The sequence below is a fragment of the Aplysia californica genome, unplaced genomic scaffold (genome assembly GCF_000002075.1).
Source record: "Aplysia californica isolate F4 #8 unplaced genomic scaffold, AplCal3.0 scaffold00434, whole genome shotgun sequence".
NCBI classification, from domain to species: domain Eukaryota; kingdom Metazoa; phylum Mollusca; class Gastropoda; order Aplysiida; family Aplysiidae; genus Aplysia; species Aplysia californica.
The window spans coordinates 310,516-325,891 of record NW_004797704.1 but is presented as its reverse complement, the minus strand read 5'-3'; the positions used below and the strand labels follow the sequence as shown (position 1 = coordinate 325,891).

Genomic DNA, 15,376 nt, shown 5'->3' with positions numbered 1-15,376 from the left:
AAAATTTCTAAGAAATACACGTGTCACAACACGATGAAATCAGGCGGACGTTGAATATTTTTAGCTTACGGAGTTATTATCATCATCTTAAAGTTAAAACTTGTTCATAAGTATTGCTTTGGATGAAAAAAAAAATACTCATCTATCTTAAATAGAAGTCGAGATTTGCGAAATAAGAATGTGGGGTTTGTTTGGTTTCAGAGGTAAAATTTGGGAGAAAAGGGCCACCAGAGTTTGGTGACTTACAAAGCCTGAGAGTCCTTGCCCAGTGGCTCGTGATCGGAACGGCTGTGCCGGTGAGCAGCTTGGCAGCAGTACGGGGGGATTCATTTACCACGACTTCTACATCAAATTACTTTTTGGCTAAAACAAGTCTTTTTTACCAGGAGATCATTCATAAGATGAAGAACTATCGGAATTGATTCACTTTTTAAAAAAATCTAATGACCAGTTTAGAGATATAGATCTATAAATGTCAATTTTAGATTTGGTACCAAAATAGTCAGAGTTCCCTCGGAGATAAAGTAGACTTACTGGTTAATCAAGGTTTTATGTAAAATCCACACTAAAATGTCTTTCTGAACGGACATGTAAATGCATTAAGCCAAAAAGCAAAAATTCAATAAAAATTACCAAACTAAAGGAAAAATGCCAGTTTCTTCGATTTCATTATTTTGACCAGCGCCTGATTTCACCCTGATGCCTCACCAAAAAAATCTGGGAACTGAAGGTCTATTTGTGTGCATATTGTTAATGCATGTTCCCTAGGTGAGGGCTCAAATGTACATAACAAAAGATACCATTTGACAAAACAATATTATAGTATGTCAGTCCCTTAACTCATTCACTACGGCGAGCCGACATATAGGCTCAGAATCTTCCCCATCCCAAGAACGAGCCATATCATATATGCCTCTAAATCTAAAAATAATCCACTTATTCCAGTCCAGATTTTCTGAAATACTATCTACAGTCGAACACGGGTATCTCGAATTCGTCGGGGATTGAAAATCGTGTTTGAGATTTCCGTAATTCGTCATGTCCATGAAAGCCTCAAATACAAAAAATAGAAAGAAAATCAATGGAGGTAAAAAGGCAAATAAATCAATTACCATTGTTAGCTCCCTTGGTTTGGAAAGTTTGAAACAAGAGGGCCGTGTATTGTCAGTGCTGTTGCAAGGAAAGGCTCTGAGTCAGACTTTAAAAATTTTGTTTTCTTGGTGTGTGTGTTTGTGTGGAGTGAATGGATGGGTGGGCGGGTGCGTGTGTGCATGTGTATCTGTGATATGTTTTGATTTTTCTTTTCAGTTTTCTTCTTTGTTTTTTTAAATTTTCCACAACAATTTTATAGCAAAAGCAACTAAACTAAACAAATGAACAAACAATACCGGTACATTTCCGATGTAAGCCTTCCAGCAAATAACAGGCAAGGTAACATTGGTTGAAGTAAAACAGAACAGACATTGAACTATTACAGCAAGGTATGTACAGTAGAACACGGGGCAGGACTTTTGGCTCCTGAAGAAAAATCCAGCTGCAAGCAAGTTCCCGCTATAGGAATGCAAAGGGGAAATTACAGGAAAACTTCTTAAAATCCACATAATAATTACCGCCTTCCATATCAATAAAATTAAAATATGCTTGTCAACTTCGTCTGATTATTTTTGCCTTCAATTCAAGAGAGAAGCATTTCCTTTTGTCTTTGTTGGAAGCCATCTTTTCCTTGGTCTTGTTGCTTGTGCTGTCTATTGTACCGGTAGGCCCACTACTGTAGAACTGGTGAAGTGGATGCATGTGTATGCCTGAGCATCATTGATCACCATTCAAAGAATCAGGAATCACACACTAGATCTACACGCTCTCCTCTTCTTTCACTTTTTGGCCTCGCTTAGGCCTAGGGCTATGGCCTATATGCTCTCATACTGAGCGTCTAGGCTTTGGCACTTCACTTTTGGAGTGGCTCACGTAACGAATCTCTCCCCACTATCTCTCTCTGCCGCCTGCCCCACCTCGCTCATCACTGGATTGGCCAATCACAATGCACACCGCTGACTGCCTGTCATGTTCTAGTGTACATTATGACTAAAAATAAGTGCCTACGGTATGATTTTTTCATGTACAGTATTATTCTATTGCTCCGATATTAGTATTAGGCCTAACCAACAGAGTATTTTGACTAAAGAAAACAGAGTATTTTGACTAAAGATAATATTTCCATTTCAAATGAAAAATCACTACACTTTTTGGAAGAAATCCGTAATGGAAGATTGCTTCCTTCTCTTCAGTGACACCATCTCAATGTCGGAGGAAACATTGCCAAGGACATTGACGTATTGTTCAGCTTGGGAAAAGTCGTGAGCCTGGATAAACTCTCTAAGTTTTTGTAGAGCCTCCCGTGCCTCTGCTACAGTTGGGATGGATGAAGGAGTGGGACTGTCATCCTGCTCTTGTTCTTCGCTATCTGTAACATTAACAGAGGCACAGATTTCCTCTGTGCTGAGCTGTCCTGTTGTCTCGACAGCATCGTCCACTGAGAAAAAGTCTTTGAGGGAGACTCCTGGTGGCAGAAATTTCTTTGCCATTGCTTCGAACAGGTCGTCCGTGCCATAACAGGTGGGTGCAGGTGAAGTTGGTGTTTCCTTGTTGATGTCTGCTGTTGGTGTAGCATCGTCAGGTGGTTGCTCACTTCCAACCACAAATCCCGCGAGCCTGAAGCAGTTTGCCACTGTGGCAGAGGAGACAAGATTCCATGCAGCCTTCAGCTCATACATGGCGTCGAGAATCGACATTTCAAAGGTATCAGCGCTCTTGCCGTGATCCGTGTAAGCAATGAGTTTGCGCAAGACAATTGTTCGATAGTGCTTTTTCAGGGATGCGATGATGCCCTGGTCGCATGGCTGAAGTACAGAGGTTGTGTTGGAGGGAAGTCGCATCAGTGTCACGGCATGTAGATCATCAATGTCAGGGTGGGCAAGGCAGTTATCAACGACGAGTGCAATCTTCCTTCCTTCACACTTGAAACTGGCATCCAGTGATCTCACCCAGCTCTCAAACAAGGCCGCCGTCATCCACGATTTCTTGTTGGCCTTATACTGCAGGGGCAGGTACTTGCAATATTTAAAGCAGCGAAGTCGATCAAACTTCCCAATGATAAGCAATGGCAGTTTGTCACTGCCGTCCATGTTGGCAGCAACCAGCACCGTGAGTCGGTTTTTGGGCGCTTTTCCATCACTGCATTTCTCTCCCTTGAGTGCAAGTGTATTGAAAGGGAGACACCGATAAAACAGGCCTGTTTCATCTGCGCTGTATATGTCTCTGGGCTCAAAGTCTCTCAGCAATGTCAACAAACCCTTCGTTCGCGATTCCACTGGGGTTAATGACTCAGTCTTGACAGCAGCCGACTCCCCACAGACGGTCTTGTACTTGTACAGGATGCCATAGCGTTTCTTGAAACGATCAAGCCAGCCAGTGTTGCTTTTGAAATCAAGGCCCATCTCTGTCCCGATCTCTTCTGCCTTCGCCATCAAGATCGGCCCTGATATGGGGATAGCCATTGCCCGGGCTTGCTTAAACCAAACAAACAGAGATTTCTCAATGGCATCTGACTTAACTGTGCGTTGCTTTTTCCTGTTTGGTTGGCATGCCTCACTGCGGCTGTTGATTTTGTCCCGATCTTTGATGAAGGTGGACAGGGTTGACTTTGGGATGTTGAACTGCTTGCAAATGTCTGTTTTGCTCATTGTTTTTTTATCCACAAGAGTCAGGATTTCCCGTTTCTTCTCAAACGTGAGACAGTTGAGTTTCCTCTTCTCTGCCATCACTCTTAAGTCTAAGTGGCTAAGTTGTAACAATGAAGATTAGGTTAACAAAACCAGATAGGGGTGATGAAGGTGTTGACGGTGTGAAAGCAAGAAGATGAAAGAAAGGGGAAAGTAGAAAAATCTCTTGTGTGCAAAGCCGATTTCTTCAACATTCCTTTCCTCTCATTTCATTGGCTTACAGAAAGTTACGCCTCTTGCCATCCGCATCACGTGTGCCCCAAAACATGATTGCACAAATGGCGAGCCAGTCATGCGGTGCAGTCAGCATCACTCCCCAACCTCCCTTCTCCGTCCCCCCTTCCTCCAGTACAAGGACCACGTTTTGGCAGTAACAATAGCAAAGAAACACCTACCAGTGGCCAGAAAGGCTGTAAAGCTGGGTGTTTAGTTGAGAATGTGAAGTGGATTTGTTCGAGATTTCAGTGTTGCGTGTTGGTGCGTGTTTGGGAACTCCGTGAAATCAACACAAAGAAAACATACGGACTGAAATAGGACCGAGCATTATGTTCGAGGTACCCGAAAATTCGTTATTTTCGTGTTCCAGATTCGAGGACTTTTACTGTATGTTTTTGGTTGAAAAAAATTTTTTTTTTTTAAATCCCCCTTTCAATTTCCTTTCATTTCATATAAGATTATACTTTGCTTAGCAAATAAGAGAATCAATGGACAAAACGAAATGTATACATTTGACTGCTGGCGGAAGAAATTGCAACCCAGAGAGTAAAAAAATTATGTAGTGAATGAGTTAAGCATGAGTCAGTGATAGTGAGGCCCAATTATACAGCACTCAGACCAATATTTCTCTAGGGTCTTAAGTCCGCCAGGTTGAAATCTTTCTTCACGCCCACCACAACATTGCAGACATCTCCTTTTTTGACTTGCATGGAATCCTGAGGAAAGTTGCATCAATAACAGTGTTATCAGTCAAGATACCCCAAGTCATTTTGATACATTGTATTTGAATTCACTACTCTGAACATGAAAATCGTCAATCTTCACAAGCATTCTCAGATTCTACTCATTACTTTTATCAACCAGATATACAGATATGTGAGGTAGCGTGGGGAAATCAGGCACTCGTCAAAATAATCAAAGAGAAGAAACTGGCATTTTTCCTCAAGTTTGTGAATTTTAATCGGATTTTTTTTTTTTTGCTCAACACTTTTTATACCCATTATAGATCGCATAATTTCTGGGTGAATTTTACTGAATAACGTTGTATAAAGGCACAAAAATGTAAATTTTCAGTTTTCAAGGCCTCTCAAGCTAAGGAAATAACTCATCTTTGGCGGTCATTTTCTCACCGATCGACCTCTGAAACCAGGTGACCCCCACCTCCTTCATTCACAAATATCTCGAATTCTGTTCAAGATAAAGGAATTTTTTTCGTACTAAGCAAGACAAATGAAAAGCTTTAAGATGATATCAATAACTTTGCAAGCCCAAAAGATTGACGAACACCTGATTCCACAGCGTCGTGACACATATTATACCTGTGCCAACATTTGCATTCGGTATATACTATACCCCAGAAGAATGAATGGCCACCCCTGGAAAAATTGGTATCAACTTGGCAGTCACCCTGGAGTGGTTTGTCAATGCTCCTGAGTTTTTTCACCAAATCCTGATTTTTTTCCCCCTTGAAATCCTGATTTTTAGATTTCACAGAGTGGCTGGTCTGACCATGACCTATTTGTGTTGCAAGTGCTGTTATCAAAGTCTCACCCACACTAAAACTAAAACAAACAAACCTTCCAGATAGATCCTGCAGGAAACTGGCTGGACACATTTTCCCTCACCAAGGACTCGCCATCCCAAGCCTGGAACCGAGCTACCGCCTGCCCACTAGCCCTGAGGAAAAAAAAAGAACATAACAGATTGAACTTTCACTTTGCTGTGTACGCCTGGAAACAAAAATACATGAACTTTTATTCCCTAGTGTAATTTTGTTTTTACTGCTGTCCCTACTTGTATATTCAGATTGATGTGATGTGATGGTTCTCTTTATGTGGTTTTCCTTGTTACAGTGAAATATTTTATCCAGCATGAATGAATTGTAACTTTTTCGTGTTCATGTGATTGATGTAAAGCGCTCAGAGCTAATACTCTTATGGGATAGTGAGCTATAAGCAATCTATTATTGTTATTAATGGAGCAGCCTCACTGGGACTGAATATCCAGTTTGTCTGGCTGTTCATATAATATATGATTTTTTACTGAAAGAGTTGGGGTCAGCTGGTGTCAGGAAAACTTAATGAGAAAATGGCCGCCAAAGTTTGGTGACTTCCAAAGCTTGAGTGTCCTTGGAAACTGTAAATTTACATTTGTTGTGCCTTTCATCACCAATTTTCAGTAAAAATCCACACAGAAATGTGTTTTTAGATCAGCATAAAAGATGTTGAGCCAGAAATGTTAAAAATCAATAAAAATTGCCAAACAGCAAAACACTGACAATTTCTTCTATTTCATTACAGAGGTGTCCGCCTGAAGGGAACACGCTTTATTTGAACAATCGGTTAAAATGAACAATATTCAGTGATCCCGATCGGAACGCTATTTGTTTAAGTAAAAAACAACGGTGGACAAAATGAACTGCTTTCGTGGGGAAATCGGATAGTGAACGTCCAAAATGAGTGAAAGCAAAGAACGGACCAACTGTGTCACTGTGGCCATGCTGTAAAAATAAAATTATTTGCCTTGGGCATCGGCAGACAAACCCAGCTCGGCGTTGGCGACACCATTCTCAATCAGAAAGAAAGGGCTCTAATCTAGGCTCCCTGCTGTGTTGTCCCCCCACCCCACCTCCACCCTTGACCCACCACTGCGTGTAGCTACTGTTTCTAGGCCTGCACCCCACCAAAATGGTTAAACTGAACCTTGGATAAAGTGAACATTTTCTTCTGGTCCCAAAGAGTTCACTTTAAGCGGACTCCATTGTATTTTGACCAGCACCTGATTTCACCATAATGCCTCATTTATATTTTTTATACTGGATTTTTTTTATCACTATTTTTTTTTTTTCGTTTTATCCATTTTGTATTTTGCAAACATTTTGAATTCGCTATATATCAGTTATTGCTCTTTTATTTTCAAGAGATATTGTTTTCTCCTAATCATTATCTTAATTTTTCTGGTACATGTATGTGCAATGGAACTCGGATTCAAATCTCATATTAAACCAAAACTTGGATTCAACGAAAGGAGATGGATTCCCCATTTTTTCTATTCATTAAAATCAATAAAAGTAACTCCGATTTAACGAACACATGAATGAGCTCGGATTCAATGAAGTTACTTGCAGGGTGAACAGTCCTCACCGATGTGGCCAAGCTCATTTTTCTCCTGCAGTGAACCTTATCTATTCCTGGAAACCATCCATGACATCTGCATCGTGAACCATATGTGCTTCGCCTATTGCTTATTTTTTATTTGACCAATCAGTGGCTTTCTTTCATACCCGCACACGCGTTGTTAGCAAAAGCACATGTCTTAGCGAGTGTCAGGGTCGAACAGGCATCCAGCACACGTGTGACTGTGTGTACATGTGCCTTGGGGGAGGGGGCACATGTGGCCCAGGTGTGAAACGCGTTAGAGATACAACCACATCAGTCATTTTTCCCACCTGGCTACTGATCAGTATATTACAATGATAAGCTAGTTTTGATTCTGAATAAGGATTTGTGCATTTGTCTGGAACCTAACGTTGCCGTATGCAAGGCTCTACACAGCAACATAACTTGTTCTGCAAACAATACATCATAGATAAAACACACGTGTATTTGAACAAATCGGCTCTTTTGTGCAATGTGTGCATGGTAGAGTTCAGTGTATTTTCCTGGAATTTTCCAGCATTTCTTCTGTATGGCATCAACGAAACAAAAATGTCTCTCATTTGAAACTAAACTACTTTTGACTGAGGAAGTCGAATACGATAGACACTATCTGCACGGTGCCTGTAATTATAAAAACTTCATGTTTGCTATTAAAACAAACACTCGGATTCAACAAAATTCACAGTCAGGTGCGACGACTTTGTTGAATCCAAGTTCCACTGTATCTTACTTTCATGGACATTGGTAAGGTTTAATTTGAGGTAAATATGTAATAATAATTATACTACTACTACTAATAATAATAATAATAAAATAATAATAATAAAGTGGAACTCAGATTCAATGAAGTCGTCCGGCCTGACCTTCAATTTCGTTGAATCTGAGTGTTAGATAAATAATATAGCTAACATGAGGTTTTTGTGTAGATAATTACAGGCACCGGGCAAGTACTGTATAATGTATTTGACTTCCTCAATCAAAAGTAGTTTGGTTTCAAATGAGAGGCATTTTCGTTTCTTTGTGCCATACCGAAGAAATGCTGGAAAATTCTGGGAAGATACACTGGATCCTACCAAGCACATACTCTGCAAAGGGTCTGATTAATTCAAATTTGCATGCCTGTGTCACCTATGACGTATTGTTTCCCGAACAAGTTCTGTTGCTGGGTATAGCCTAGCATACAGCAACATTTGATTCCTCAGACAAGCGCACAATTCACTACAAAGATTTAAGTCAAGACTTGCCTACAATTGGGGGGGGGATGACTGGGTACTGTGTGGTGACGCATTTTGTATCTCTACTGCTGATGTTCCACGCCCAGATCACTTGTGCCCCCTCCCTCTAGACGCACGCACACACGTACACACACAGACGCGCATGCACACACACTCACACACACACACACACACACACGCGCGCGCGCGCGCGCGTCCGACCTCAACACATATTAAGATATGTGTGCACACCATCAACGCGTGTGTTGGTATGAAAGAAGGCCGCCGACCGATCGCATAAGATGCTAAGCGAATAGTGATTTTCAATGTAGATGCCAAGGATGGTTTCCAGGAATAGACAAAAGTTCATTGAGGGAGAAAAATGAGCGAAGCCACGTCAGCGGGGGCTGTTCACCTTGCAAGCCACTTTGTTGAATCAGAGCTTGCTCATTTATGTGTTCATTGAAACCGACTTATTTTTATTGATTTTAATTAATTAAAAAATGGGGATTCCATCTCCCCTCGTTGAATCCGAGCTTATTGCATCGGCGTTCCATTGTAATAATAATTTGCATTTATATAGCACTATCCAAGCTCTACAGTCTACAGCATGCCTTGTGTACTTTACAATTATCTGTAACCCTAGCTGATCTTTGACTCTGCCCATACACCACTCACCACATCACTATACTCACCCTTCGGCACCTTCCACCACAAATGTAAAGCGACACTTCTTCAACGGAGGGGCGTCTATTTCATAGAAGACAATTTTTGTCTCGAGATTGACACCGCAGTTCACTAAGAAAAAGAAAAATATAGACATGTTCCAATTAGCGAACCAATACTTGTAGGCCTACTTCACAACGATCACATAAAAATTGATGATGGGGAAATTGCATTTAAAGATAAATTTAGAATCTTGGCATCTCTTTTTATTCCAATTTGTCAATGTCAGCTGAGATAATCATCTGATCAGTTGCAGATATATTTATAAATAAGGAAAATCAATAAATGTCATCTAATCAATACTAAGTATACTGCTGTATTAGTAAATAGCTTAGTTTTATCAAGACTTGACTATTGTAACTCTAGAAATCAGGAATGCTGCTGTAGGAAGTGAAAAGACTTCAAACTATCCCAAACAATGCTGTGTGTTTAGTTTTACAGAAAAGAAAGTGAGACTCTGCTACATATCTTTTACGGACACTTCACTGGCTTCCTGTTGATAAAAGAATTGTATACAAATTGGCCATTCTATGTCACAAATGTTTGAATGATAATGAACCAACATATTTATCAAATCTGTTGAAACAGTACATTCAAACTCACAGTAAAAGGTATCAGCTGACAAAATGAAATTTATTTTACCATCTATGAAACTTAAAACAATGGGTGAAAGGGCATTTAATTTGTATATCATGCCCCAAGATCTGGAATGCTTAGCCCAAGAGATATCAAATCCTTTCAATTCATTCCAATGTCATTTCTGTTTTTAAATTAATAATGAGATATAGAGATTTTCTTGGCCAGAACACAATGCACTGTTTCATATGTTACTGTTGTATTGTAAAGCACTCAGACCTTGTGGACTCGGGGTAGAGCACTATATAAATCGTTACCTCAGAATTACAAAGTTCTATCTGACATTTTTTACCGTTTTGAGTTACTAATCAGAAACCAAATGTTCTATCTGCTCTATCAAAATAGTAAGATCATTCAAAGTCATTATCAAAATATTCAAAGAATGGCATTTGACAAACTTGGCATGATGTGAAACTCAAAATCTTTGACGTCCAATTTCTCAAAATTAGGTAATGTGCAGACAATCTTTGTAATTCTGAGGTAGTTAAATGCCATATATATATATGTATAATTACTTTTTCCTCAGACTTGCCCTATTGTGGTTTTGTGTGCCTCAAATAACATGACTAACACAGAATATTTTTCTTGTTGTATAGTCTGCCTCCCAATTCTCTGGGATTAGATTATATTCCGAATTGTTGAAGCTGTGTAATCATAGCCTATAGCATGTGTAGTGCTAGAGAGTGAATGAATTAAAAAACATTACAATTTCACATGGAAAAGTTTACAATAATACCAAGAACAAGCAGACATCAAGAGTGCGCTCATCATTTCCATGGTCTCTCAAATGTTTATTCATTACACTTTTTCTCAGAATTTTCACATATTTATATAAAAATGAAAATAGAAAAACTGGATGGGCAGACAAGAGATCATTTCGGGGGAGAGAAGTGGAAGGAGGAAGAATTAGGAAGCTAGACTGACCACCAACATCACATACGAAGCATCATGGGCTGGGAATCCTCAAGGTAAAATGATGATGAAACCGGATTGAGGGCGGAAGGTAGAAAAGTTTTCATCTCAACGGCAAACATGAACAGTAATGGTGATAGGCGGGAGGGGGGGTTAACATACATCTTGCAACACAATCCAATGTTTTATCCATGTCTTGCATTTTTCACATGCTCCAGTAGTTGAGAGGCTTCTGAGTTCAGGTTCACAATAATGTCAAATATGTGTTAGTAACATTGCATTTGGGTGGGTGGTCAAAAGGGTGGGTCTTTGAGCAAAACAAGATGAACTCAGCTCACAAAAAGGGCACTGCACAGTAGCACCCAACAATTGGTCACTTTTAAGCATAAGGGGGCTATCCCAATAAATGCTGTTTAGTGAAAATCAAAGTTAAAGTTTTTGGATCTTTATTCAGTCTCTTTGAAAGACAAGGAGAGTTTTCTCTATAACCAAACAAATATATACACACCAATGAAACCAAACTGCACTTCTCCTATAGGTAGGGCAAAGCTCACTTTTGGTGTCGGTCAAGATTTCTGGAAACCCCTGAAATCTGGATTAGCCCACTTGTCCTTAAAAGCGACCTATTGCATGTTACGATTGTCTGCAATTTTGTGTGATTTTGTAATCATGTAAAGTTGATAAACTATTGCATATTTATGTATGCTGTATATGCCATTGTACATCGAATTCCACTAAGGGGATCTAGGCATTTTACTCCATTGACATTTGTATCGAAAACAAAAATTTAGTTACCCCGCTCAGGCATTCTTCTCTGAAGACTTTCCGCTACCTAGTGAGAAAAAAAATTTAAACCATTAGATCATACCAAACCATCCATTACATCATATCTGAAATCTTAAATGCAATACAGTCTATGCCGGCTTTAAGCACAGTCATCAGGAGAAAGCTTAAGCGTGTTTAATGCCGAAGCGTGCCTGAGTGAGAAGTAGACATAATCCAGAGATTTTCATGTAGAAAATTTCTTGTGCTATTTCCCTTTAAATTGTAAGTAGGCCTATAGCGGTCCCGCAAAAGTGTGCACCGTTATTTTAATCAGCCATGGTAGTTTTTGTTTGCTTGTTTGTTTTTGTTTTGTGGTCGAATGGGAAATGAAAACTGAATTTAGACGGCCAGTCACGATACAGCACACTAGGCCTACACTACATTGCCTGTGCGTACCATTGCCCGCTGTGCCATATTCATACCACTACCACCGCCTTCATTCCACCTCGCATGTGATACACAATCAGGATTAATGGATAGCGAGGGTCAAAGGCGAAATCTCAGCCAGCCTCCCATTCTTGTCACCACGATTTTCTTTGTATTTTTTTTTTGGTCTGTGTGTAGCTTTGCCCTAGGTCCACGTGTGTGGCTGTGTGCATCTCTCTGCCTTCCTCTCTACGCGTGTCAGTGTGTGTCTCGGTCAATTGCGTTCTTTGTGTTTCTCTTAACACACTCACTGCTGCGGTTTAGACTGTTTTCGAAATTCGATGGGTCATCATGAAAGTATTGACTGTCTTGTAAATGAAGCGTGCCTGAAGCCGGAGTTACCGTGCTTAAAGGCGTGTAATTTATATCACAAAAAATTCTGTAAGAGCCCTTTAGCGTGCTTGAATCCGGAACGTGCTTTATGTCGGCGTGCTTAAAGCCGGCACGGACTGTATATATCTGAATCCCTCACTGTTGTGTCTCACAACTTTTATAGAAACTTGTATTACATCTCTACGTGCACTCTGCCCTTATAATTGAAGATAAGCATCATTGAATTGCTTTGCATCCAAGTTACATTACAAAATGTTCTTTCCGAATAATTCAGAATCTTCTTCAAAATCTGAAAAAAGCCCACAATACATTAAAAACACTGGTGTAATCTCAGAACATAAAACCTAGAGGAACAGCACTAACTACAATATGCATTTATATTCAATTTCAGGAACAAACATTTGTATATCTTGTCCAGTGTACTGGGGAAGCAGAAAAGAGGGTTCCATTGGTAACACTAATCATTTGTTTTCTAAATTACACAAAGAAAAATTAAAACACTAGCACAAAATTGACTAAATAACCAGGGAATTGAATTGCTCTCATGTCTGGAACAGATAGTGATATAATGCTGCATGAAGTCTCAGAGCTGTACCGTAAAACTGACCATTGCTCCCCTTCTTCACACCTTGCCATGGGCTGTGAATAGGATGTGTCCCTTTTCTTAAATATTGAGAATATAAAGGAAATTTCTTTCGGATTACATTGTCATAGCGGTTTTGGGTTTAACACAACCCTCTAGTTTGAGCAGATGATTTTCGTTTCTTACATTCATTATCGAGCTATTTGAAAGTGTACAACCTTTGAATTGGGTGCTTTTTCAACCAATTTCTTGAACTTTTTGCCCCACGTGTCGATCTCGCATCTAGATTCTCCTGTTTCACTACCTTGAATTAAGCTTTATAAGACTTGATTTGGTTAGCTGAGGATTGATAGTAAAGATTTAGTTGTCATAATTTCCTCAAAATTTTTTGGGGTTTAGAAATGGGATCATGTTCACAAATCTCTTTTAAACAAAGACAAAGAAAAAAATCTTGGATTTTACTTTCTTAACTTGGTTTACCACTGTTTTCAACTATCCATGTTCAGTACGGGCGACTCCACTAACTGAAAGAACTAGTAAAAAATATGTAAATAGGCCAACAGGGCCTATAGAATATAAATCTAGGTGATTACTTACAGGTGGCAGTTTTTAAAAAAAACAGCCTACTTGATAGATTTAGGCTACCACTCGGTGTGTATTCTTTCTCTTTTTCCTGTGGGAGCAATGAGAAATTTATGTAACACATACAGTTAGAAAATTCAGTGTAATTATCATAGGAAAAGCAGGCTCGTCATACATAATGACGGCTAAACTGACTGGCCTGCCTACTTAATGACGGCTAGAAATTAGAAAGCTACGCTGTGGCTAGCCGAGCTATAATGACGGCTAGACTAACAAACCAAAAAAATAGGGCTCTACTGAATTGTAAATTATTTTTTAGTTTGCAATACCTAAAGCATTTGTATTTGAGACAAAACCAAAAGGTGCCTTACAGACAGTGCAGGTTAAACCGGAATGATCATTATTATATAATAAGACCTGTGTACTCTTCAACCGGTTTTGGTCAATGAGTGCCTGTATGGCCAAGTGCGGCTCGACTGGCAGGCTAAGAATCTAGATCTACATGGAAGGGGTAGGCAACCTGAATCAGCAGACTGAGTCTGAGGTTGAAGAAATGCCAGCTAATGACAATTGGTCCTTGAATAAATGAATTTTGCTGTGATGATCACAGATGATGAGGAGCTAATGTAAGTGTGGTAAGTGGATCCACCAAAAAAGTACAATCCAGCCGGACTCACGTTCATCGCTCGGACAACAGGACAGTAAGATTATAAAATAATTTAATAAATGGCAATAGGTAGGCCTAATTACTTAATTAGTAGATCTATATTAGGCCCTAGAGAATCCAGACTTCTATTATATAATATATCCTGAAAGTGGCTATTCTCACCCGCCCGTAAGTTCTCGCAAGATCAACTCCTCCCCTCTTCTCTCTCTGAAATATCTTGATTTTTTAGAGCTGGTCCAAGGGATGCTACTCGGTAATATTTTATACGCGTAGATCTAGATCTAGATCTAAATCTAGATCTAGTAAGTAAACAAAGCTTGAGTTTGACAAGTTTGAGATACACCAAAAACAAAACAAGGAAAGACGAAATGTGTCGGTTCGCTAAAATTAGTCAGTTCTTGAAGATTTAGATCTAGATATCTAGATCTAGTTTACTCACAGGCCTGAGCTCAGTCCTCTATCAAATCAAACCAAGGTCGAAAGACTAACAAGACTGGCAGACTGGTTAACTGGTTACGCTTCATTTAATTCGACGCATCGTCATAATAATTTGACATCGGTCAGTCAGGAAGTTTACAACAGGTCAACAGCCTCCAGCCTGTCGGAAGCAAACAAGGGTTTAATTTTTGAGTTGCTTCCCTTGAATCCGCGCAAAGTTGATAACTTCAATCGAAAAACAAGAACACTGAATCCATTGGAAAGGGATACTCCCGTCAAAACGCCATTGGTTCAAGCCTGAATGATGTTGCAAGAAACTGTTGTGCCCGTTTTTCTCGGCGGCTTAGTTTTGTTCTTTAGTTTGCGATTTTTAATTATAAACCAGCCTGTACCGTATCTTATTTTTTTTTTTTATGTAAGAATAATAGATGTTGATAATCTGCCTCGACCCTCCTACTGTGCTCTCTGAATGTAATCGAGAAATAATAATTCGTGATTAGCTATATTTCATAATAACTCAAAAGGTATGTGATAAATTCCTGCCTGTGGTTGAAAAATGCATCTGACGTGAAAGGGTATTACTGTCAGCTGAATCATTCTCTTCATAATATTATGTTATGAAAGTAATAGCATTATAGTTATAAGCCTATAGGGCCAACATTGTAGGCTATATAATTTAGTTTTTAAGTAGATCTATATCTACATAATACTAGATCTACTTGTGTTTTTATAATTTCTGTAGATCCAAGAAAAATTTCCCACTGGGACAATAGCTAGAATATCGTCGTGTCTTATTTAATGCATCAATGTATCTCTCTCTCTCTCTCTCTCTCTCTCTCTCTCTCTCTCTCTCTCTCTCTCTCTCTCTCCTACTCTCATAG

At 39.5% G+C, this 15,376-nt stretch overlaps 1 protein-coding gene across 4 annotated transcripts; it reads right to left on the bottom strand.

Moving 5' to 3' along the window:
* Positions 1–1,308: 1,308 nt before the first annotated feature.
* LOC101856449 (tigger transposable element-derived protein 4) lies at positions 1,309–14,683 on the bottom strand. Of its 4 annotated transcripts, none has more exons than XM_005104750.3 (6): positions 14,497–14,683; positions 13,406–13,481; positions 11,437–11,473; positions 9,063–9,165; positions 5,573–5,672; positions 1,309–4,711 (listed from the first exon to the last, which is right to left on the bottom strand). In XM_005104750.3, exon 6 carries the CDS (start codon positions 3,816–3,818, stop codon positions 2,235–2,237), a length of 1,584 nt encoding a protein of 527 aa, XP_005104807.1. In that variant the 5' UTR covers positions 3,819–4,711; positions 5,573–5,672; positions 9,063–9,165; positions 11,437–11,473; positions 13,406–13,481; positions 14,497–14,683; the 3' UTR covers positions 1,309–2,234. The 4 variants fall into 4 exon arrangements, with proteins under 4 accessions (XP_005104807.1, XP_035827316.1, XP_005104809.1 ...); XM_035971423.1 differs by having other exon boundaries at positions 13,436–13,481; XM_005104752.3 differs by lacking the exon at positions 14,497–14,683 and adding an exon at positions 14,220–14,257.
* Positions 14,684–15,376: the final 693 nt, after the last annotated feature.